This window comes from Sparus aurata, chromosome 20 (genome assembly GCF_900880675.1).
Source record: "Sparus aurata chromosome 20, fSpaAur1.1, whole genome shotgun sequence".
Taxonomy (NCBI): domain Eukaryota; kingdom Metazoa; phylum Chordata; class Actinopteri; order Spariformes; family Sparidae; genus Sparus; species Sparus aurata.
The window spans coordinates 24,298,624-24,321,601 of NC_044206.1; the positions used below are offsets into that span (position 1 = coordinate 24,298,624).

A 22,978-nucleotide genomic window follows, 5' to 3' on the forward strand; every position below is an offset into this window, starting at 1 on the left:
TCTCCGTGTTTTCTCATCTCCTAATGAGCTGATTTTTTTTTATGTTTTTCGTGTTTGTTGCGCGGTAGAAATGAGGCGCAGTGAGGTTTTTTATAAAGTACAAAACGTGTCAGAATAAATCAGAATAAACCTGCAGAGAACATCTCAGCTCATCCGGACCACGACGACACGAGAACCGGGACCTAATTGGACTTTCTGCCCAATAAGAAAGTTTTTCCAAACTCTCAGCTGCGTCGCGCACACACGCTCCATCTCCATACCGAGGCTCCCACGGCCGGGCCCGCCCACGTCTCCTCTCCTCTGATTGGTCCGCTTCTATCAACAAACGGCTGCGTATTTATCCTCTGAGCAGCGATTGGTTCGCGCCGGTGTCACTCCGGCTGTCGTCTCTGTATAAGGTCTCCTGCTCCAGCAGCACTTTTAACAAACCTGAGATGAGCCTGGAGCAGCTCCGCGGTGCGCAACTGTTCTCCACAATCTAAGTATGAGTCAGAAACCCTCCGAGCCTCCTCACTGGATCTATCCCTCTCCTCGGTGATAGTCACATTAGAATTTTTTAGTTTTTATTTGTGAGTTTTATTTTTTTTTATTTTTTTGTTTGAGGTGAGCATGTGCGTAATTTCGCGAGGATCGCTGAGGTGCCGCCGGGACTGAGTTGGGCAATATGCGCCGCTGGGATATGATTCTCACCCGAAAGGCTTATGGAATATAGCCTGGTTTGTCACAGCCTGTATGCCCTCTGGTCCAGCCCCGTGAAGAAGAAACTAATCCTGCTCAGCATCATGTTTTTAGTGTGGGTCTACATGCTGTACTCCTGCGTGGGCTACTGCTCCACCATGCCAAGTTTGGTGGTGGACGGTTACCGGGGCAAGGAGACGGGCTCGGCGGTGGCCCGGAGGACAGAGAGCAGCAGGACGGACCTGGTGTCCAGACTGCTGGCCAAGCCGCAGCCGTGGGAGGATATAGAGAGCGACTACGAGGAGCCGTCCATCAGGACCGCCGCGTCCAGAGACCTGCTCGATAACGAGCTGGAGGCGGACAGAGCCGACGACTGGGACGAGATGCGGGCCGAGCAGCAGCAGAGAGCCCCGGAGCCCAGCGCCATGTCCAGCTTCTCCAACGGCTCCGGGAGCAAGAAGCTGCCGCAGGCGATCATCATCGGGGTGAAGAAGGGAGGCACCCGGGCTCTGCTGGAGTTCCTCCGGGTCCATCCCGACATCAGAGCCGTGGGAGCGGAACCGCACTTCTTCGACCGCAACTACGAGAACGGACTGGACTGGTACAGGTGAGCCCGCTGCTGTGGACACTCGTGCGTCCTGATGATGATTGAGTGGATCCAGAAAAACAAAAAATGAATGTAGCTGGTTTAATTGAGATGATTTTTAATTCCCTCGTAAATTCGATTTATTGGAGATTGTAGCTGCAGCAGAGCTGATATTGATCCGTGATCAGCAGGACCAAATCTGAATTTACTACATTTAATTCTTGTGTTTCTGAGAATTGTTATAGTTATTTAATTCCTTCCTGCAGCCTCAGAGCGCAGCGAGCTGACTGACTCCGGGTCGGTTTACACGGACATTAATCCGGACCTCATTACAGCTCAACTAATTAAGATATTTTCAGGCTAATTATATTAATTATCAGCGAGTTTAGAGTTTATTCCAAAGCAGATGAAAACACTTGAGTTGTGACATTTTCCGTCTTTCTCACATTTACGCAGCAGCCTGTCTGCTCTCCCTGGTGTCTCCTTTAAAAAAAAAAAAAAAAAAAAAAAAATTGTGCATTTTACGCGCGGGTGCACTCTGATTTTGTTTGCGCATATTTTTAATAAAACAAGTATCGATCGTGTCACATTGTGCGGCAGCGTGATCCCGCTCAGCCTGGCCCGTTTCTGCGACGCGCAGTGATCTCTATTGGACGCAGCGCAACACTGCACCTTGACGGTGACGCGCCCGCAGGCTCCTCTGACGGAGTGAAAAATGTAGAAGTTGGTCGTGTTTGGGCGCTTTGTTTGGACCGAGGTTCGTTTTGATAAATTAGCTGAGATTTATCGGGCGCAGATGTGGGAGTTCTGGTGAGGGTGTGATGATGTGAGCTCTCAGGGAAGCGGTTGTTTCGTTTGGGTGCGCGCCTGTGACAGTAAATCGTGTTTTATATTTCACTCTGTGACGTGAAGCTGCCAAATGTCTCCAAACCAAATACCAAGATTCTCCAAAATTCTCCTAAACCTTATCCTGGATTTAAACTTTGAGAATTGATTTTTAAAAAGCTGTTTCCTCTCGCTGTATTTATTTATTTATTTTTTTCCTGTTTTGGTATTTTACGCACCTAAAATGGCCAAAGCGTCAGTGAGCAGGGCACAGTGAGGATCCTCCTCGGAACAAAACGTCCTCAGAGGTCGACGCACTAACATTGTCCTGTCATTTGCATCACAGTGCGTTCACATAACGAGCTGAGGAGCTTAATGAGCGCGCGTGAAGCGCCCCAGCACGTTAATGAAATAAGACGAACTGAGCTGCTGGAGCTGGAGTTTGTTTTGAGTCATAATTCAATCAGAACAAAGTCAGTGTTGATCCGCACTGCTCGATTATTCCTTTAATTCGACGATAAGTAAACGGGGTCAGGCTGTGGCTGATGAATAATTGATTGGCTATTGGAACTCCACTTAAAACTGTCTTATTTTGAAGTATTTTTGCCTTCAGTAAAGTCTCACAAAGTTTTCTCTGAAGTTGATAAAAGAAATTGATAAGAAGAAATTGAATAATGGGATTTTGAATGAGCAGATTTTGCTCCAGGCTTTCACTCTCCATGTAAGATCCTGAAGTTGGGCCTCAGCAAAGGTCGACATCATGAAAAACCAGTCAAAGACACGACGCTCTTGATTTGTGAGAAGTTTCCCTCCTGTTGCTCGCTTTGATAGAAACAGATTTACTGCCGGAGAGGAAGGAGTTGTTATTTAACTTCAACATCTTGTAACTTTTCTGGATCGGGGGGGGGAATCGTGGGAGTCGCTGCTGTCTGCTAACGTTCAGGGCCGCGAAATCCAATACTTACTCAAAGCCATGTAAAGAAGTCGTGACTCAAGGTTTCTCTGTGGAGGTTTGAATGGAAGTGTATCATCTGGAGCTTCAGTTTCAAGTTTTTTTGTCACATTTTCTTGTGTGCCGGTGCCAAAAAGTCTTTTACGCGCCGTCTCACTCGCACAGAAATACACAAAGATTCATTTTGAATTTTCTCAGAGTGAGATTCCCTCAAACTTTTTGGTTGCAACGGGGGATTTTGACGCTGCAACAGGATCTCCAGACGGTGATGTTTCTGTCTGGATGCACTTTTATGGAAGAACTGCAGCAGAGAAATGTATGTTTCAGAGAAAACAGCTGGAGAAAGTCGTCCCTGTGGTGCAGGGAGGGGGAAAAAAAAAGGTTCTTCGTGAGTGTGTTTCTCGAGCGAGGATGAACCGAGAGGAAGGAAATCATACTTCATTCATTGCTGATCCCTGTTCAGTCTCCTATCAGGGACCAGATACTGGAAGGGGAAGAGGAACGCTGGAATGTTCCAGACGGAGGCGAAAATTTGCGTGGCATTGAAATGTATTCTGTGGGAATATGATCTGATCGCAGCGAGGGTCATTTTCTTTTTTTACGGAGGCGGTTGTAGACGGTTTATGTGTTGCTCTGTGTGTGTGTGTGTGTGTGTGTGTGTGTGTGTTGAGCAATTCAAGCCTCTCCTTGTTTGTCCATTTTGCACAATCTGTCTCCGCCATCCGCTATTGTGACTCGCTTGCACCATCTCCCCCCCCCCCCCCCCTCAACGGACGCACATTTAGAGCTGGAATTCCACAAAGTAAAAAAAAAATTAAAAAAACATAGAAGAAGAGAAGCAGAAAAGAGAGAGGAAGAGAGAGAGAGAGAGAGAGGGAGAGAAGTCTGGAGATGAATGGAGGTGGTGGTAATAACACGTCTGATTGTGGGCGTCTGATGAACTCTGACAGTTTTTATTTGTTGCCAAAGACAAACACATGATTCGCGCTTTTGACCGAGGGGGTCCTTCGTATGAGGAGGTTACACATTTTCGCGGTGAGGTCATGCATGAACTGGCCCCAAGGAACACACACACACACACACACACACACACACAGAAACAGAGAGTCAGAGCTCAACAAGTGTGACTGAATGTGGACGCTGGTTTATTATTTTCTCTTTGTGTTTTTTATCTGTTGTGCACCTGTTTTGTCCGGCGGCTCGGTGAAAGTCGGCCGGTGTTATCTGAGAGCGATAAGTAAAATATGTCTTTATCTTCAGCTCGTACGTTAATGGACAAATTCAGTGAGTTTAAACTCCTGCAGAGGGTCATAACTCCTGAACAGTCTGCACCAGCTAACAAGCAAAGTTGTTCTTTTTAATTTCCTGCTTTTGTATTTTGCATGTTTTTAGAGCGACACTGTGCAGTTCTGGAAAATAAGTTCAGACTGAGAATCTTTTAATATTGACGATGTTACAAACTCAGAAATAAGGTCCCAGAACTCTGTTTTGAAGCTAGAAAGGTGGCAGGGTCCGCCACAAACAAAGTCAAACAGTATGAAACTGTGTTGCACTTTTTTAAGGTTGGTTTGTTTATTCAGACATGAAAACAAAGAGTTTGTTTCATTCGTTTAGATGCGAAATAAATCAGTAAATGAAGATATTTCTCTTCTTCTAAAACTACACAGTGCACCTTTAAAGGAGCTTTACGTAATAATTCATCAAAATCTGTAATTAAAACCTTTTTACTGGCCCGATGTGACTTCTTGCAGCCGCTAACGTTAGCTCGCTAACTCCACTAACTAACCGGAGCTCCACAGGGCCCCTTTAGAAAGTTACATAAAATTTTTTTTAAAAACTTTTTTCACAAGAAAAGTTACAAAGAACTCAGGAAATAAAAGTTAAATTAGACAATTTATCAGAAATAAGGAGGCGAAGGGTAAAAAACCCACAAAATGTTAAGTTAATAAATCATGAAATGAACAAAGAAGAAACACAGGAAAAAAAAAGAAAACAGCAGTGATATTGTTTCTTTTAAAGTCACTGCAGCTTCATGTCAGATCGCCATGTTTACCATACATACGTATTAATGCGTATATTTACAGTGTGTCACTTTTAACAAACTCTGACTGGCTCTCTGCAGTCGACCCTCCCCTCTCCTCTTTCTTCTCCTCTTCCTCTTTAAACCAGAGCTTTTTTATTTACGCCCTAACTCTTGTTGACTGCCGCCCACGTCTCGGCCTGTCAGGCTGCGGTGCACGTCGCTCTCTTCATATTCCATTTAGCCCTATTGGCTATGAAGGGGGCTTTGATATGTAATTACTGTACTGTGGTTTTGCTGTCGTGTCGCGGGCTCCGGTCTCAGCTCACTGTCGGGGCCCGGCAGTGTCGACGCCGGCGCTCCTCCTCCCTCAGAGTGGCTTTAGCGTTAAACCAGGAGACAGAGAGTGAACGGCCCGGGTCCGTACGGGAGGTGGTGGGTTCTGTTAGAGGTCGTGGTGTGATTATTTCAACAGATTTACCAGAAGTTTGTAGAGATTTTTAAAGGTGCAGTGTGTAGTTTTATTGTCTCAGAAGAGAGAGCTCTTATTTTAATGTCCACACAAACTAAATCTTTGTTTTCATGTCTGATTAAACTGAATAATCAAACTGACCTTTTAAAAGGACTGTTTTGCTTTGTTTGTGGCGGACCCTGCCACCTTTTCTAGCTTCACACAGTGTTCTGGGGAGCTTCGTATTGTTCTTAGAGAACTTGTTCTTAGAGAACAGCTTGTAATAAAATTAAATAAATATGTCTGAGTTTATATTGTAAATATTAAAATTCTGACGTTGGACTTCTTCCAAAACTACATACTGCTCCTTTAAGGTTAGAAGTGTGCATTGTTCATATGATAATGGGATATGTAAGGTGGAGCCCACACACACACACACACACACACACACACACACACAGGACTGTATAATCTTCTGTCGGTGTGTGATGTGGTTTGTGATCAAAGGTTAGGCTTCAGTCGCCGTCAAGAGGCTGCTGGGATTGACTCGGCGCCGCCGTCCTCGAGCAGGATGTCTCTCCGGTCGACCTTTTTGTATCTCGTCCAGTGATAAAACACCGCAGAGGTAAACACGCTCACAAAGCAGCGTCAGTAAAAAGCTCCTCGCGACAACAACAATAAAGAGACAAGTGGAGCATGGCTGGAAAAAAAAAAAAAAAATGGTGTTCCGCTATCAGACTTTCGGAAGTCTGCGCTGTTTTTCTGAAAGGGCCGTTATCCTCGAGTCAGACCGCAGCTCCGGGCCCGTGTCAGGGCCGGTTCTGGATGGGTGCACGTCCCTTTATCTGCCCGCCGCGGGGGTGCTCCTCTTTCCCTGTAGGTGACCCGTCCCGCTCTCTGCTGCCGCTGACCTCGCCCTCCTTCCTTCCTCTCAATGGGACCAAACAGAGGCCACCTGGCTCTCCAGCGCTCCAGTGAAGTCATTGTCCCGCTGAACATCCAGTGCTCGTGTTTGCATACATGGAGGTGCAGGAAGGTGTTATTACGGCTGCCTCAGCTGCGACAAACGCCGATGAATGACAAGCACTCAGACAGCCAACACAAATGTCACCCCTCACCCTGCTGCCACCGGTATTGATCGGTCAAGCCTGATTGGAGGTAATGTGCAGAGATGGGTTGAGGGCCTTTGACTGGGGGGTCAGCCCACGTCTGCTCGCTGACAGGCTCTGTGTGTTGACCATCTGCAGAGCTGCAGGATGCTGCAGGCCCCGCGGGGGGATTCTTACAGCCGTTCCTCGCAGAAACACAATGGCACGACAGCGCAGTTTTTATGTAGATGAGGCTGATTTTTTGTTTTAAAACTCTTTTGACAGCTGAAGCTTAAAGTGGCTCCTAACTCCGTCCCGGAGAGGACGAATTCAGATGATGATTAGATACTTTGGCGCTCTGATTGTTTCCCCGATTCCTGGAACTCCTCGGCTCCTCGGGGACGAGCGCCCGGGCCGGCCAAGCGTGCACAGCTGACAGCGGGTTCTCATCCTCCCGCTCGCTGAAACCGTGCCTCTGTGTTGGCTGGAGTTCCACCTTCAGCTCCCAAATTAGTGGATTATTTGCTAACAGCAGATCCCTCCCTTACGAGCTGCTTCTCCTCCAGCTGTGCACCCGCGCTGCTGGTGTCACATGTCGCGCTCGGCTCTGTCCAATCCCGGGCCGGGGCCTCGCTGCAGGCCTCGCTGACCACGAGTGGCTGCCTCCCAGAGAAGCCTTTGGTCAGCGCCGAGGGGACGGAGGCCCTCTCTCCCTGCTGCCTGAGTGAAAAGGCAGCTTTCAACCCCAAATTACAAGCGGTTAATTGTGAAAGCAGAGACCTGTGGAGAGGGGAGTGGCAGCGCTGCACTGTGGTGGCCTCCCCCCCCCTTCTTCTTCTTCTTCTTCTCGCTTCCTCACGGTGTCCAGCGAACGCTACCCACACTGGTGAGGACAATATGGCCGCCACAGGCAGGAACCTCCTGCTGGAGTCGGGGATAAAAGCCACAGACGCTGACAGGAACTTGCTGTCAAACACTCACAAGGTTGATGCAAACAGAAAAAAGCGTGGACTATTGTCTGTGCGCAGTCACGCTGCCCGAGGATTCAAGCCACCGCTGCTACAGGAAATGTTAATATACTCAATAAAGAGGTCTAATGAAGTAGTATCAGAGCGCCGCGAGCCCTCCCTCTGCGCCGAGCGTGAATTAGCCCCCGTTTTTTAACAAGGTGATAATTTGGATGTTGTTGCACATGTCAGAACAGAACCAGACGTCCTCCCTCCAGAGCTAACGGTCACTCATCGGCGCTAAATAAACACTGAAAAGGTTCCCCTGGAGGCTGGAAGGCTTTTCCTTAATCATCCGCTGTTATTACTCTTATTAAAAGGCAGGTCGGTGCGGGAACTCCTCTCCGCTTTTTCCAGAGAAAAAAAGAAGAGCTAGAAAATGCAGTTGAGGAGAAAGTGATGACGGGAAACCTGTAAAAGTTGCACTCGTCCCAGGTATTAAGTCCCCGAGGTAGCCATTAGGGTGCTGGAGAGTGTGTCTGCCTCCGGGAGAGAGGACGACACACACACACACACACACACACACACACACACACACACTCAGAGAGAGAGCGAGGGAGGTCTCCTGAGGTTCCATTAGCCCGGCAGTAAAAAGAGCAGAGCTCATTAGAAGCCCTGAGTTGTCTCTCTGCGCCGCGGCTGCTCGGCACTCGTCACTCTCTCCATTGAGATGTACTCCCCGAGCTGCCGGGCGCCGCGCTCGTAAGAAACACTTCGGCATCAACTCCAAGACGACCTGGCCAAAACTCTGCTCGCTTTCAATTATTTTTCCCACCGAGACTTAGTGTGTTTTTTCTCTCTCGCTTGTTCAAGTGATCAGAATCAAACTGACACGCTGCTTTTTCTGAGCCGAGTTTTCATTCGACAAAAACACTCCCAGAAAAATAGCAGGATGTCCAAAACACTTGATGACTTGATGTAGTTGAGAGGTAGAGTGTGTGTGTGTGTGTGTGTGTGTGTGGGCTGATTTTCCTCTTAAAGTAATATTTCCACATTAAAATGTCTTTGTTATATATTTAAGGAGCAATATGTGAGAATTTTAGTTAAAAACATTCAAAGTTTAAGCAACAACGGTTTCCCCCGTGCTCCAGGCCCGCTAGCTGCACGGCTAACTGAGCTAACTAGCTACATTTAGCAGCATTTATTTTGAGAACGGCTCTGACGTTTCTCTACTTGTACCTTTACTTTTATTTGTTCGCCTGTCGCTATAACGTCCAAGGAAACATTAGCGGATACGTCAGAAATCAACGAACGATCTTCCCTGACACTGCCGTTTTGTCTGACAGTGACGACAGCAACTCCCATGATCCCACGCTGCTCGACAACATCATCCAGCTCCAAAACACTAGTAGCGGGGCAGGACATCACAGGAGCTAACTGTAGCTAACTGGGCCGAGGCTAGCTGGTTAGCATGCTAACTGCAGAAGCTGTCTGCAGCACTTGTTTTAGGATGTTTTTGTTTTTATCATTTAAACTAAAATTCCCACACACTGCTCCTTTAACATGGTGTTGTTGAACACACTGTCTGTGTTTGTTCTCTCACACACTGCTGCACTTTTACTTCATTGGAAACAAAAATCTGGCACACACAGCCTGCGATTTTTATCATCTGATCCGGATCAGAGTGTAAACCTTTCACAAACTTAGATGATTGTGCATTTTTTTGGCACGAGTGCGTAAGTGCTCTCCAACCGAAGGGGGAAAAAAAAACAACACGGGTATCTTGTAAAAAACAAGAAAACACTTTAATTACCTGTTGAAAGGATTTATTAAAACAAACATCCTCTACAGGCTTTCAGCCAAGAGCTGACAGACGGTACATCACATTTCTTTTTTTTTTTTTTTGCGCCGGCTCGACTCCATGCACAGAATGGCTTGTCTTCCTGGCACCGACTTCTCACAGATCCCCTTTCACTTCTAACCAAGAGGCTTACTGATGGAGATAGAGCCGAGGGGTGAAAACATTTGTCGTCTTGCTCCCTGAAACCCTGAAACTGAACTCCCATTGGCTGCCCTCAAAACGCTGCTCGCTGTTCTTAACAGTAATTATCTTGTCTTCGGGGCGCTCGCAGATATTATAGGAGACAACGTGTAGGCTCGGATCCAAAGAAAACTGAAGGATCGCCGGAGGAATTTTCTTTTTTTTTTTTTTGCGCTGTCGTTTCTTTCCATCTCTGTAAAGAAGCAGGTTAATTGTCACGACTGGCGCTATCGTTACTCAATTTGGCTAATTATACGTTAGCTGGGGAGGCGGGCCGTCTTCTTCAGGAATTTGTAAACCATTAACCTTCAACAGCTGCAGTGTGAGTAATGGAAGCTGGATGATAGTCCAAATGCACAGGAAGATGGTTTTTTCTTTCTGCTCACTGAGCGACATACAGTAAAGAGAAAGAGAGAGAGAGAGAGAGGAAATCCCCTCTTCTTCTCTCGTGCACACTTTGTAGTTCACCTGTCTTCAAAAAAGGTGTGCAGGCAGTTACGGATGACAGCCAATTCAAACAGGATGCAAAGTAGCTCGCTCACTCTCTCTCCCTCTCTGTGTGTGTGTGTGTGTGTGTGTGTGTGTGTGTGTGTGTGTGACTGTGCATGCGTCTGGGGAGTGGGGGTGGTGGCATGTATGTTTCTTCTCGAGTCTGTTTCATCTTTTATTCATCTTTTGCTGTAGCTAGATCAAGGAGTCATGTGCCTCTTGGTGCATGTCAAGTGTCAGGAAATCAGTCAGAATGGCTGATTCTGCCTGCACACACACACACACACACACACACACACACACACACACAGACCTGCTCACCGACTCTACACCTGCAGCTCTTCATTGTTGTCTGCCCGGTTGTTTCTCATCCTCTCACGGTTCATCGGTTTATTTCGCTGTCAGTCAGTCAGTCAGTCAGTCAGTCGCGCCCTGATTCTTGACGGCGCGCTGGAATGTGTGGCTAGCTCCGGGCTAACACCTTCAGCAAACACCCAGAGCAAACACACTGATTAGGCCGGGATTACTCGAGCTAAACAAATTCTGGGTTAACGTCGTCCAAGTGGTGGGTTTTCAAGAGCGCGCCTGCCTGGTGAGAGTTTGCGGTGAGAGCCGAGGCCGCGTCGGATGACTCGTCTCGTATCGCGTGTCAAACAAAGCCATGAGATGTTGTGTTTAGTGTCACCAAAAACGATGGGATCTTTCACCTCTTTTAAGCCAGGAAAATTCTGCTTTTTTTCGGAGCTTTTGAAAGCCTCAAGAAACCAGAAAAGAAATGATACTTCTGTCAGCGTGCTGTTGAACATTCATGAGAGGAAGGGAGGAGGTGCTCCTACCCTCCCTTCTACCATCCCTTTCACCAGCTCCTCTGTTTTATTTATACCACATGGTGGGCTTCCTCGCTTCACTGCAGGGTTATTAACACTCGGTAATTCCAGGCAGCCGTCTACGGCCCGCAGGCCGATGTGGTTCCGGACCCTGAAAAAAACCCCTCATGGCTCCGCACATTCCTGCGCCGTTTCCCAAAGGTGCCAAATAGCAACAAATATACTTGAAAACAGATTTTTCCGAGCAGGAAAAATGATATTTGGTTATTGAATTGAATAATTTGTGCTTGTCACGCCTCTGCGATGCTGCCCATCACAAAGCGACCGCAGTGGTGCGAGCGGAGAATGTCTTAGCCTCACTTAAGTGTTTTCAGGATGCAGCAGAGGGGGGTATCTGGGTATCTGGAGCTGTGGCTGGGGGTAATATGCTGCTGGGGTGTGCGACATGTAGTCCATGACATTACATGTGGTGGAAAGTTCTCTATTTATTTACCGATGCTGATGTTGCCTCCAAACCGGGCTGGGTACGAGCCCGGACCGTGTCTGGATGGTCGGTGACCGCGAGGCCTCGCTCCCCTTCCCTCCCTCGCTCGACTCACACACTCTCCCTCTCCTACGCACTCTGTAAGAGACGCTCCGATAAAAAAAGCTCCACTCTAGCGAAGCGCGACTCCCTGATTCCAGTGAAAAGTGATGGATGGACGGGTTGCGTCGGTCGGGTTAACTGCTTTGTTTACACGGAGGGTCAGTAGATTCCCAGGCTGCTCTGACATAGTGCGACTCCTCGATGGAGTTGAGGGTCTGGGAGTCGGTATTTATCAAACAGATTAGGAGAGAGTTTGGGTGTCAAAGTGTCACAGAGCGAGAAACCATTCCTACCAGCTCGGCCGCTGCACTGTTGTTCTGGACAAGCTTAAAATGGTCGCCACGTCATTGTACTCTGACCTCAGATCCTGTTGTGACTCCCTTCTTTCCCCTCTCTTGTTAGTAGGTCTAATTAAGTGCTGTGAAATCAAAGCCTGAATGTGTGTTTTGTATTTTTAAGTCTACTTTCATGCAAAACCTTTTTAAAAACTCAATTTTCCAACTCAGAGAACGTCTAAGCCGCTGGTTCCCAACCTTTTTAGGCTCTTGTTTCTGCAAGCACTGCCTGCTCGCTGCCCCTCGGCACAAGAAGACGACGTCCACGAGCTGTAAGATGTTTAACCAAATAATAGTCATGAATTGAGCGAAGTTCGTTAAGGACACTTTCTGCAACTTATCTGTCTGAATGTTAGCGTGTCTGAGGGCGCAGCGGGATCACCAGTTGCGTTTATTAATCTTCAGTCACCAGAAAAAATGTTTGTATCGCATGTTTCTGCAAACCATGGATATGTTTAAAGTGCACTTTGCAATTGTATGTCCCTACAACACTTTGCTTAATGTGCTGGTTAGGTTTAGGAACAAAAGCTACGTGGTTAGGATCAGGGAGAGATCGTGTTTTGGTGGCTAACCTGGTTCTGTCGCGACCAACGTAGCTGGAAATTTAGACGACATCTCGCTAAAAATCCTGCAAAACATCCCAACGTCTTATCAAAATGATCCCATTGAGGTGTGTTATATGTAATAAGTTTTGTTTTGCACAAATGTTGATATTATAGGCATGAAACATACACATTCTACAAGCAAAAAGTTCCACTGTGCTGTTTTTAGATCAGGTACAGACGTCCCGATATGTCTCAGAAATCCAATACAAGAGTCTCAGATATAGCGACATTGATCCGCAGAATAAGAGCCAAAGTAAATTATTAGTGAAGGCGAGACGTGAGCCTCCAGCTCTTCCCTTTCCTGATGTGTGTCGTTTATAAGCGCTTTTTGAAGGTCAAGCGGCAGATACAGTCGAAAACAGTCTGAAGTATCTCCGCTCGCACCGACAGGCCAGACAACGGCCTCCCCGGTAATCTCAAGGAGGAATGTAAGCCTTCAAACAGCGCTCCTCTTTATAGCAGCATGATACGCTGCACCATCCCATGCAGGGCCCCTCCATCCAGGTCTGAGTGTGATACTAGGCCAGCCTGCATTATTAATCCTTTTTGAGCAGACGGATGATTCGGAGGGGCTTCCACTCAGCCACCTTCCTGAGTTACCAGTGACACCGTTATTCAGTGAAGCCTGTTAATTTGAAACCTCGGGCTTCGGGAGGATCGGCTCTGATCGGGTTGACAGAGCTGTAGCATCACGTAGCATCACGTAGCATCACGTAGCATCACGTAGCATCACGTAGCATCACGTAGGAGTTTTTATTTTGGTGTTACGTTGCAGAGCGGGTGCGAAGATCCGTAAGCCGACTCAAAACGCAGGTGCAAAGACGAACCCGAAAAAACGTACCAGCACGAAAAAAAAAGGAGGCATGTAAGACACAGATGCACACCTGCAAGATCTCAAGAGCTAAAGCACTGATCTCTGGCTTCTCTCTGCCAGGAAATGAACTGTCAGAAAGCTCTAAGTGGCCACATACTAACACCTGGACTCCACTAAGTGCTCGAAAGAGAGACGAAGACTGCAGCCGGAGCTCTTCTCCCTCTCTGGGTCGGATTGGCCCCGGCAGACTGCGCCGCCATAAACCATCTTCTCCCTTCTTTTAATTTACAGCCAAAGCCATGCTCTGTGGTTAAATATAATGTCAGACTCCAGGCACAGTGGAGTATATTTCAAAATGTCTGGCTTCTGTATGTGCTTAAATGCTGCTTTTGAAAAATAGTCGGCGAGCCAGCAGAGGCCTGCGTGAGCCGCCTCCCCCCTTGTAGTATCAGCAGTGTGTGCACGCGCGTGTGTGTGTGTGTGTGCGTTACATAAACATGTTGCTTCCTTCAGTTCCGTTTCATAGCATGTTGGCTTCTGCCGCCGTGAAAAAAAGGGGAACGCTCGGTTATTGATGAACACTTTTATTTACGAGCGACTCATCCGTGAGTTCTTGCGATGAACCCTCCGTATCCGCTCCCATCATCCATCATCCTCTCCAACGCCACGAGAGGGATTTTTACAGCAGATTTCACGCGCAGTCTTACAAAATGTGTGCGTCGCGCTTTTGAATATGCATGTAACACTGAAACGCTTGTCGTCCCCGGGGGGGGGGGAAGATAAGATCAAATTTAGAACCGAGCGAACAAGCGGTGCTGGAGATCTTTATCGTCCGATGCGGAATAAAGATGCTTCTTTGTACTTCCGTAAAAAAACGCTCGCACGTCCAACACGTCGGTTCATGTAAAGGGCTCGGTTAAGAGGCCCCTTGGAAAAGAAAGGGCGCCTTTCAGTACTTCCTCCCTCATTTCCTCCCTCTCCTTCTTCCCACTTGTGAAGTGTCACTTTGCTATCGGACCCTCAAGGGCTGGTTGTCGGGGGGGCGGGGGAGCTCTTTGGATCAATGGGAAGGAGAGTGTGGTGAAGAGTGGGGACTGCGGAGAGCTTATACGTGAAGAAAACGCAGGATTGCAGCACGCAGAAGCTGATTTTCTGGATTTTCTCATAGCTAGTTGAGTGTACGCTGTTGTTTTGCACGGTGAGCACTCGCTCCAGGGTCTCCACGCCATAGAAACCTGACATCTTGAGCTTTAAATGCCCCTTAAGAGTAAAACCACACCCTCCCATCGCTTGAGGATACAAAATGCCCCCATGATTTGTCTGTAGTCAAATAAACAAACCCTCATTTGAGATTCAAATGCTTTCAGAATCCAGACATGTGAGACAATTGTAAACCTTTTTGTATCGACTAGAAAATCGACAGACAACTAAAGAGGCTTTTTTCCCTTTTGTCTACGGGCAAACTAGTCATTTATGTCGGGGATGCTGTGACGCAGACGGCTCAGCAGCAGCCCGTTATCATCAAATCAAACATGACAGGAGGGAAGGCAGAAGCATCACACAGAAATAACCCTTTTCCTGCCTGCCGTTTATCTCCGCTGGGGATGAGGGCTCTTTAAAGCCGAGGGCAAAGGGGGCCACTCCGCCGGCCCCTGTCTGATGCTGCCGTGTGACAAGGGCTTCTGCTTTGTGTCCTATCGCTGTGTTTGGCATCTCTTTTAACTTGGAAATATTCTCAATGGACAAAAGCTGCAGAGAGACGTGGAGGAGGAGGGGGGGGAGAAAAGCTTTGTTGTTATAAATCATCTGAAAGGACAAACAAGCACAGAAAAAGTTTGTTATGTTTGAAAAAAGATGTTAGTGTGACTGGATCACATACTAGACAGTAGAAGTGTATGCATGAACTGTCCCAGAATGCAATTTTAACCAACTTATAGTGAATATAAACCGTCCGATAATCCAGATGTTGCATCCGTAGTTTATAACTGTAGTAGCTAGCTGAAAGTATTATGAGTTAAAGTAGTTTAACCGCCTCAGCTGAAGTCGTTTTGTACATTTATTCACTGTGAAGTTGTTTTTTGTCACATTAAACTAAACTTAATGTTGAATGTTGGTTTTTCCAGCTGGGCTATCAACTCATTTAGCTGTACGATATTAGCTCTGTAGCTGCTAACTTCCACAGCCAAAAACAACATAGGACCCTGCTGCTAACAGCTAACTAGCTAACTAGCAGCTAACTAGCTAACTAGCATATAACATCTAACCAGCATATGTTGTGTTCTGGTGCTGGTTTTGGTTTCCCAAGGAGGGCTATCAACTCATTTAGCTGTACGATATTAGCTCTGTAGCTGCTAGCATCCATAGCGAAAAAACAACATAGGACCCTGCTGCTAACAGCTAGCTAAAGTATGATGCGTACGCCGACGATAGCAGATTTACTGCGTTCCCTTGGATTTTAACGCATCGTGTTTTTCCAATGTCTCGTGCTGCCCACCGGCTGCTAACAGCTAACTAGCTTTGTCAGCTCTTGTCGATTTCAAGACTGATTTGTTGCTCACAATGTAGCATTACCAGCAATAGTTAAACACGCTTGCTTTGAAAACCAGGCTATCTTTGCTACCAGAGGCAGCCGGGGGAGCATAACTGTCCCCAGGACGACGGGGTGCTGTTCGTCTCTGGGTCCGGGGTCCTCGGTATCTAAGGCGGACGGGGGTGATGTTTGCAGGGCAAATTTGGCACACGCTCCACTTAAGCGCTCTCCAAGAGGCTTCTCTCACTCGAGGTTTAGGAGGACGTAGAAGTGCTCCACTCAGCCCTGTTAAGCATCCCCCCCCCTCCCACCTCCATCTCCTCCATCAGCCTCCCTTCTCTCTCCACCCTGCCCCCCACCCACCATCCACCATCCCCGCCCCTGTGCCCTGACCGCTGCCCTACTCACCCCTCCGCTCCGGGACAATGGCTCACTTTCAAAGAAACGCAGGAAAAAAAGAGGAGGCCGGTGTCACAGAATTGCCTGTTTGCTGACAGAATCTTTAAAAGCAGCACCTCATAAATCAAAAAAAGAGCATAATAGGCATTGTTTTCTCCAAGAGCTACTTGTCCCACTAAAATTCCCCTCCTCTGTTCCCTTTTCTCTCTCTGTCTTTTGGCGGAGAGAGTGGGCAAAGTCAGAGGTGGAGATTTTTTATTAGGGTGGGGGAGTCTTGGCGCTTTTTTTTTGGGGTTTCCTCACCACTTTTCTTTCTCCCTCGCTATCCAACCATCTCCTTGTTTTTTTACGCTCCTCCAACCCCCAACACTTGATTTAAAGAAAAAAAAAAAAGGATTCCCTGAGCTTGGATCAGCATAATCTATCACTATGCACATTGTAACTCAGCCCCCCTCCTCCCTATCTCCATGCCGCATTGTTATTCCGAAATCGGATTAGATGGGAAGCCATTTGCCTCTTCTGTGTCGGCTCTGGACTCTTTTTGTATGTTAGCACAGGGAACGGCAGAAAAGCTTGCAGGCAGCGTCGCCATTGTGCGTCGAGAGAATGACGAACGGCGTGCAGTTTAAGTCGAGGCATGTTTTGGTTTTGTATATTCCTTGAGGACATTCAAGAGGTGCTGTATAAACAGTTTCAAGTTAGCGGCGGAGAATTAATGTTGCGCGCGTTGATTATGTGACGTTTGCATGTGTAGAAACAGAAAAATGGTTCGCTGGTGGAAGAAAAAAAAAAAAGATCTGTCATCCTCCTGCAGGAAAAAAAAAAAAAATCTGTTTTGATTTCTATACCCTTTTAATGAGCTCAGGCCCCGGAGTCCATTCATCCCCTCTGATGTGTCAGCAATCAAGAAGATATTATCATAATTAGATCACTGGCACTGCATTAGGATTACACAAATCTGCCAACACCATTTCCATGAGGCATTTTTATGGGTTACCTGATGTTACCCTGTGTTTTCTCTCTCTCTCTCTCTCTCTTCTCCCCCACCATCTTCTCTTCTCTCGCACACAGATATGTGCATTGATGGAGTGCCGCTGTTCCATGAATTAGCCATGAGCTAGATGGACGTGAACTAGATTCCAGCTTTTAGAGTTTCCGGAGGAACGGCTGAAGCTCCGGGGACGAATCGAGTATTACAGACTTGTTCTGAGTGTACAGAACGGGTCGACATTGTAGTTTCTGGCGTTCTTTATCTTTCTCAGCGTGTAAATATTCCACGCAGGCAGACAAAGGAAGTAACGAAGCAGAGTAACAAAGTATTTGTGCTTGGTGTTGCACCTTCGTAATTTTTCCAACAGGCTCGTTACCTTCATTTTAATGCATTTGAGGGCAATTATCGATTATTTTGCATCATTGCACGCCGCCGTCCCAACATCACAAGACAACATAAGAGCAGATTCTCTGTTACGTCGTCCTCAACCTCGAGTGAGCGTCTGGTAGCAAAGATAGCCTGGTTTTCTAAGCAAGCGTGTTTAACTGTTGCTGGTAATGCTACATTGTGAGCAACAAATCCGTCTTGAAATCGACAAGAGTTGACAAAGCTAGTTAGCTGTTAGCACCGTGAGACATCAGAAAAACACGATGCGTTAAAATCCGAGGGAACGCAGTAAATCTGCTATCGTAGGCGTACGTATCATACTTTAGCAAGTTAGCTGTTAGCAGCAGGGTCCTATGTTGTTTTTGGCTATGGAAGCTAGCAGCTACAGAGCTAATATCTTACAGCTAAATTAGTTAATAGCCCTGCTGGAAAAAACAAAACCAGCACCAGAAAACAACATATGCTGGTTAGCTGTTATATGCTAGTTAGCTGCTTGTTAGCTAGTTAGCTGTTAGCAGCAGGGTCCTATGTTGTTTTTGGCTGTGAAGCGAGCAGCTACAGAGCTAATATCCACGCAGGCGGGCGAAGAAAGTAACGAAGCAGAGTAACAAAGTATTTGTGCTTGGTGTTGCACCTTAGTAATTTTTCCAACAGGTTTGTTACCTTCATTTTAATGCATTTGAGGGCAATTATCGCGTATTTTGCGTCATTGCACGCCACCGTCCCAACATCACAAGACAACACAAGAGCAGATTCTCTGTTCCTCTGTTATTCTACTTTTACCAGAGTCTGTTTTTACTTCTATTTGGTTTAAGAATGTGTGTACTTGTCGCCCCTGTGCGCAGGATTACATATTACTTGAATGGGATCGGCTACAATAGTACTGTCTACACAATGGTGTGTCAGCGCCCCGGCCTTGACAACAGGAGTGTTATCTGTGAGAGTGTGTTCACCCTGATAGACCGGCGCTCTCGGTTATCTCTCGCCCTCCTTTTTTGTTTCTCCCTCCATCGAGTGCTTTATCTGCTGGTTTTTTTGGTTACTGCCTCTTTAAGTGATTGTCTTTTTGATTTGACTGTGAAAAAAAAAGAAAAAAGAAAGCTCTGGCTGTTGGAGTTTCCAGTCCATAATCCTCACACATTTGATCCCACGCACATCACACGGGCTGGTTTCCGTCCCGGGGCTCGGGGCTCGGTGGGGGGAAAGGTGATCCACGTCCCCGGGTGTCAGTCAAACCGCTCTTATCGCCTCCACCATAATCTAGACTCCGCGGTTGGCCACCAATTCTGAAACCTAACGCCGAGAGAGCGGAGCGCGTTCACTTTTCCTTCGAACCCCAGTTGTTCTCAAGTACCTCTTGATTATACGTCTGCATGTAACATATCTGTGTTAAGCCCATCAGCCAAAACCAAACCCGCTCTTGTCAGAAAACAGATTCCCTTTCTGAAACAAGCCTCATCATCTTTCACCGCTGTAGCACTTTATTTTTTTATTTTTGCGGGGTCGGATCGGGTGGGCGGGGCGCGTCTGAGTCAGCGAGGCAGATTCTGTTTTCTCGCTCCAAAAAGGGAGGATGAGATTTGATTAAACCTCGCCACTCTTGGAACTTCACATTCACACGTGTTGTGAGCTAATTTATAAAATATGCTCCGTCGGGCTATTAAAAAATTATTCACACTAAAAGAATTATTAAGGGGTAAAAAAAAAAAAAAGGGCAGCTGTGTCGAGCGGAGGTGGGAACACTCAGCTCCTGATCCCATATATGGTTAAATTCAGGGTCAGCCATGTTTAGAAATTCCTGTAAATGTTTCCTGGTGTTTGATTGTGCAGTAAATAAAGGTTTTCTGTGTTCTGTCAGAAGTGAGATATCTTATGAGTGAGTGAGCGAGCATGTTGACGTTGGAGAGCTGCCTACACTAATAGGGTTTTTCGAGGCCTGTAATAAGCCTAAACAGGCTCAGTGAGTCATTGATTACAGAACATGGTTCACTCCATCAACCTGATTACATTATGCAGGTCCGTGCTCCGGCGTACCCTTCTCTTAACCTCCGCTTTGTTTCCTCTGCAGGGAGCTGATGCCCAAGACCCTGGAGGGCCAGATCACCATGGAGAAAACCCCCAGCTACTTCGTGACCAGAGAGGCTCCGGCCAGGATCTCCGCCATGTCCCGGGACACCAAGCTGATCGTGGTGGTGAGGGACCCGGTCACCAGGGCGATCTCGGACTACACGCAGACTCTGTCCAAGAAGCCCGACATTCCCTCTTTCGAGAGCCTCACCTTCAAAAACAGGACTACCGGGCTCATCGACACCTCGTGGAGCGCCATCCAGATCGGCATCTACGCCAAGCACCTGGACAACTGGCTGCAGTACTTCCCCATGGGCCAGATCCTGTTCGTGAGCGGCGAGCGGCTGATCACCGACCCGGCCGGGGAGCTGGGCCGCGTGCAGGACTTCCTGGGGCTCAAGAGGATCATCACAGACAAACACTTTTACTTCAACCAGACCAAGGGGTTCCCGTGCCTCAAGAAGGCCGAGGGCAGCAGCAAGCCCCACTGCCTGGGCAAAACCAAAGGCCGGACCCACCCGAACATTGACCCGGAGGTGGTGCAGAGGCTACGGGACTTCTACCGGCCCTTCAACATGAAGTTCTACCAGATGACGGGACATAACTTTGGTTGGGATTGATGTGAAAAACCATGAGAGACATTTTTTTTTTTGTGTTTTTTTTTTTGTTAATTTGTTGAGAAGTTATTTTTGTTTTCCTCTGTAATTCAACGGCAAGATGTGGAGATATTGCTATATATATGTAAAATGTACAGAAATCTATTTTATAATAATTTATTTTTATTTCTAAGCAATTAATTCACTAAGCTGCCTAACCATATTTGTACATAACATCTGGCCCACGTGTTGTTTTCTTTTTCTTTTTTTTTTTTTTTTTTTAACATTCCTCATTTTAATTTTGAACTCTCTCGCTTCCTCCCGCGCCGTCCGTCCTGTACACTCAGTGGATTTATCGGTGCTTCGTGATGCAGATAATCAGCGACGACTGAAGTAGAAGTTGGGGTGGAAAATGTAAAAAAAAATAAAAAATAAAAAAAGCACCATATTACGGGTACAGAGTGCTCACAGAGAGGTGGAGAACATCAACCCCATGTGCATCCTCATCCATCACAACTTCATCCTTCCACTTTTCACACAAACCGTCCAGTTAAGTTTTCGCTGCGAGCCCGTTTTTCCTGCGCTGGCTTCGGCCAAAGCTGCAGCTCTTGTGTCCCTTTTCCACTCAATAACATGTAGATCAATGAGCTTAATTGATCCTCATTGTGTCACTCATGCTTAAAGTATACAGCTGCCCTTTCATTCACAGTGCTCCTGCTGCCCGCTCTAATGAACGGCCCATCCATCAAACGTTAAACCCCATCCCGGACCACGTAAGGGCACCATGTTAACGTTATGCTAATCGGGTAAAGGTAACCGGCGGATCGATCGAGCCTCCGCTCTCCAGCTCCCCCCCATTAGAAGCACTGCATGCTGGGAGTTCAAAGGTCACACAAAGTCTCAATCAGATTTCCTTGAGAGGCTTTTGATTTGTTGAGGGGAGCGTGTGCCTTGTTTTCAGCGGTGAGATGGGAAATCTCTGCGTGAGGTAGCGGAGGCACGTCTGTCAGAAATGGAACATAAAGATAGAAAAGATGACAGACAAACAACGCCTCACTGCAACAGCATTTCTTCAAACAGAAGTCCACCAGGCTCCCGTCTCACATCCCAGACTGAACAGATCAAAAAAGGGGGAGGAAAGGTTTTTGTGCAACACTCTCAGCACGGCAAGAATTGCCTCAGGCGGCGTTCAGCGTCTAACCTCTGCGGCGGCGTCAGAGAAACCTCATGTGCCATCGTCCATGGCCGATATACTTTATGCCTTATTCACTCTCTTCATCCTCACACGCCTCATCTCTCCACGCCAGATCTACAACTCTCTCTACTTGTTGCCAAAAAATAAAAAAAACCCTTCGGGTTGATATCACGTTTCACGCGGCTCTTCCCCCTGCATCGCTTCTTTTTTTTTTTTTTTTGTCTTTCTACTTGAATTCTTGATATGCAAGAGGGGAGAACAGGCGCATCTCTTTGCAGCGGGCGGTGCGCAGGAGGGCGGCCACGCTATGCTACGTTAACGCTATGCTACGCTACGCTATGCTATGCTATGCATGCTCAAAGTGGTGGCCATTATGAGAATGCAGGGATAAAGGGAAAAGGGATTATTAAGCGGCCCAGACTGAATGTACGCAACCTATCCTCATAGAAAAAATTCCCTCCAATCAATTTAAAAAAAAAGAAAAAAGAAAAGTCACTTGAGTTTGAGTTAAAAGTTGAATTGTTTCATTGTGAAGTTGAAATGTCGTGCCTCTCGAACGCTCCAGTCCAACACAGTCAGCCTGCCTCTGTCATTAAAACAGATAATGACCCGAATTCAGCGACTTCTCTTATTTTCCAGTTGAAACCAGCTGCCTGGTTTCAGCCTCAAACCAAACGGTTGGTAGCGGGAGGAGAGATGGAGGCTTGTCACACTGTATTTCTTTTATTTTTTTTATTATTATTATAGTGCTGTTCTTTACTTTTCTCTCTGCGCCGAGCGATGGTTTCCGAAGCAAAGCCTCCATCTCCCTCCTTCTCTCCTTTTTTAGTGCAATGTTTTGATTACACAAAAGCATTTACGATGACCTCTCACGGCGAAGGAAGGAACGTCGGACATTTTCCCCCCGAAAAACTGATCGAGTACTTGCATTTCGAATTATGGTCACGCAACTTGAGGGAATATCTGAGAAACAAACTGGCACTCGTGGAGGGAAGGTTTCCTCCGCGCTGCTGCGTCGGTTACGGTTGAGTTTTATTCAACCTGTTTTGAGATCTAAAAAATTAAAAAAATGTTAGAAATGTTTGTCTTACCCACATATAATAATGTATTTAGACTAGAGGAACAAATTCTGTATGTACAAAAAATGAAACAGACATGTAAATCAAGTTATTTTGTGGTATGTACATCAAAGGAAAATTAATTTTACACAATGCAAAAAGCAAAAATGGAACAGATGTTTCTAGATGATTAAATACTGAACATTCATAATATTTCTTTGTATGAAAGAAATAAATAAAAAAGTATATATTTTACCAAAAAAAAAACGTCCTGTGCTTGACTTTTTATTTCCTCGACTCTCTCCCGGAGTTTTATTACTCAAATGTAAGCTGTTTTTTTTAATGACTGCTACTTTTAAAAGGCATGATTTCATTATATTAAGGAAGATTTTCTCATAAAAAGCTCTGACATTAAGTGTACCAGCAGAACCGGGCATTAACTGGACTTTTATTGGGTTGAGAGAAAAACACTGAAGTCATTCTCAGGTTTGGCTCCGTGACACATCACATC

General features: G+C 46.6%; 1 protein-coding gene across 1 annotated transcript; it reads left to right on the forward strand.

Moving 5' to 3' along the window:
- The first annotated feature begins 435 nt into the window (after window positions 1-435).
- On the forward strand, window positions 436-22,734 carry hs3st3b1b (heparan sulfate (glucosamine) 3-O-sulfotransferase 3B1b). Its single transcript, XM_030401288.1, has 2 exons — window positions 436-1,285; window positions 19,620-22,734. The coding sequence occupies exons 1-2, from the start codon at window positions 702-704 to the stop codon at window positions 20,236-20,238; spliced, it is 1,203 nt and encodes a 400-aa protein (XP_030257148.1). The 5' UTR covers window positions 436-701; the 3' UTR covers window positions 20,239-22,734.
- Window positions 22,735-22,978: the final 244 nt, after the last annotated feature.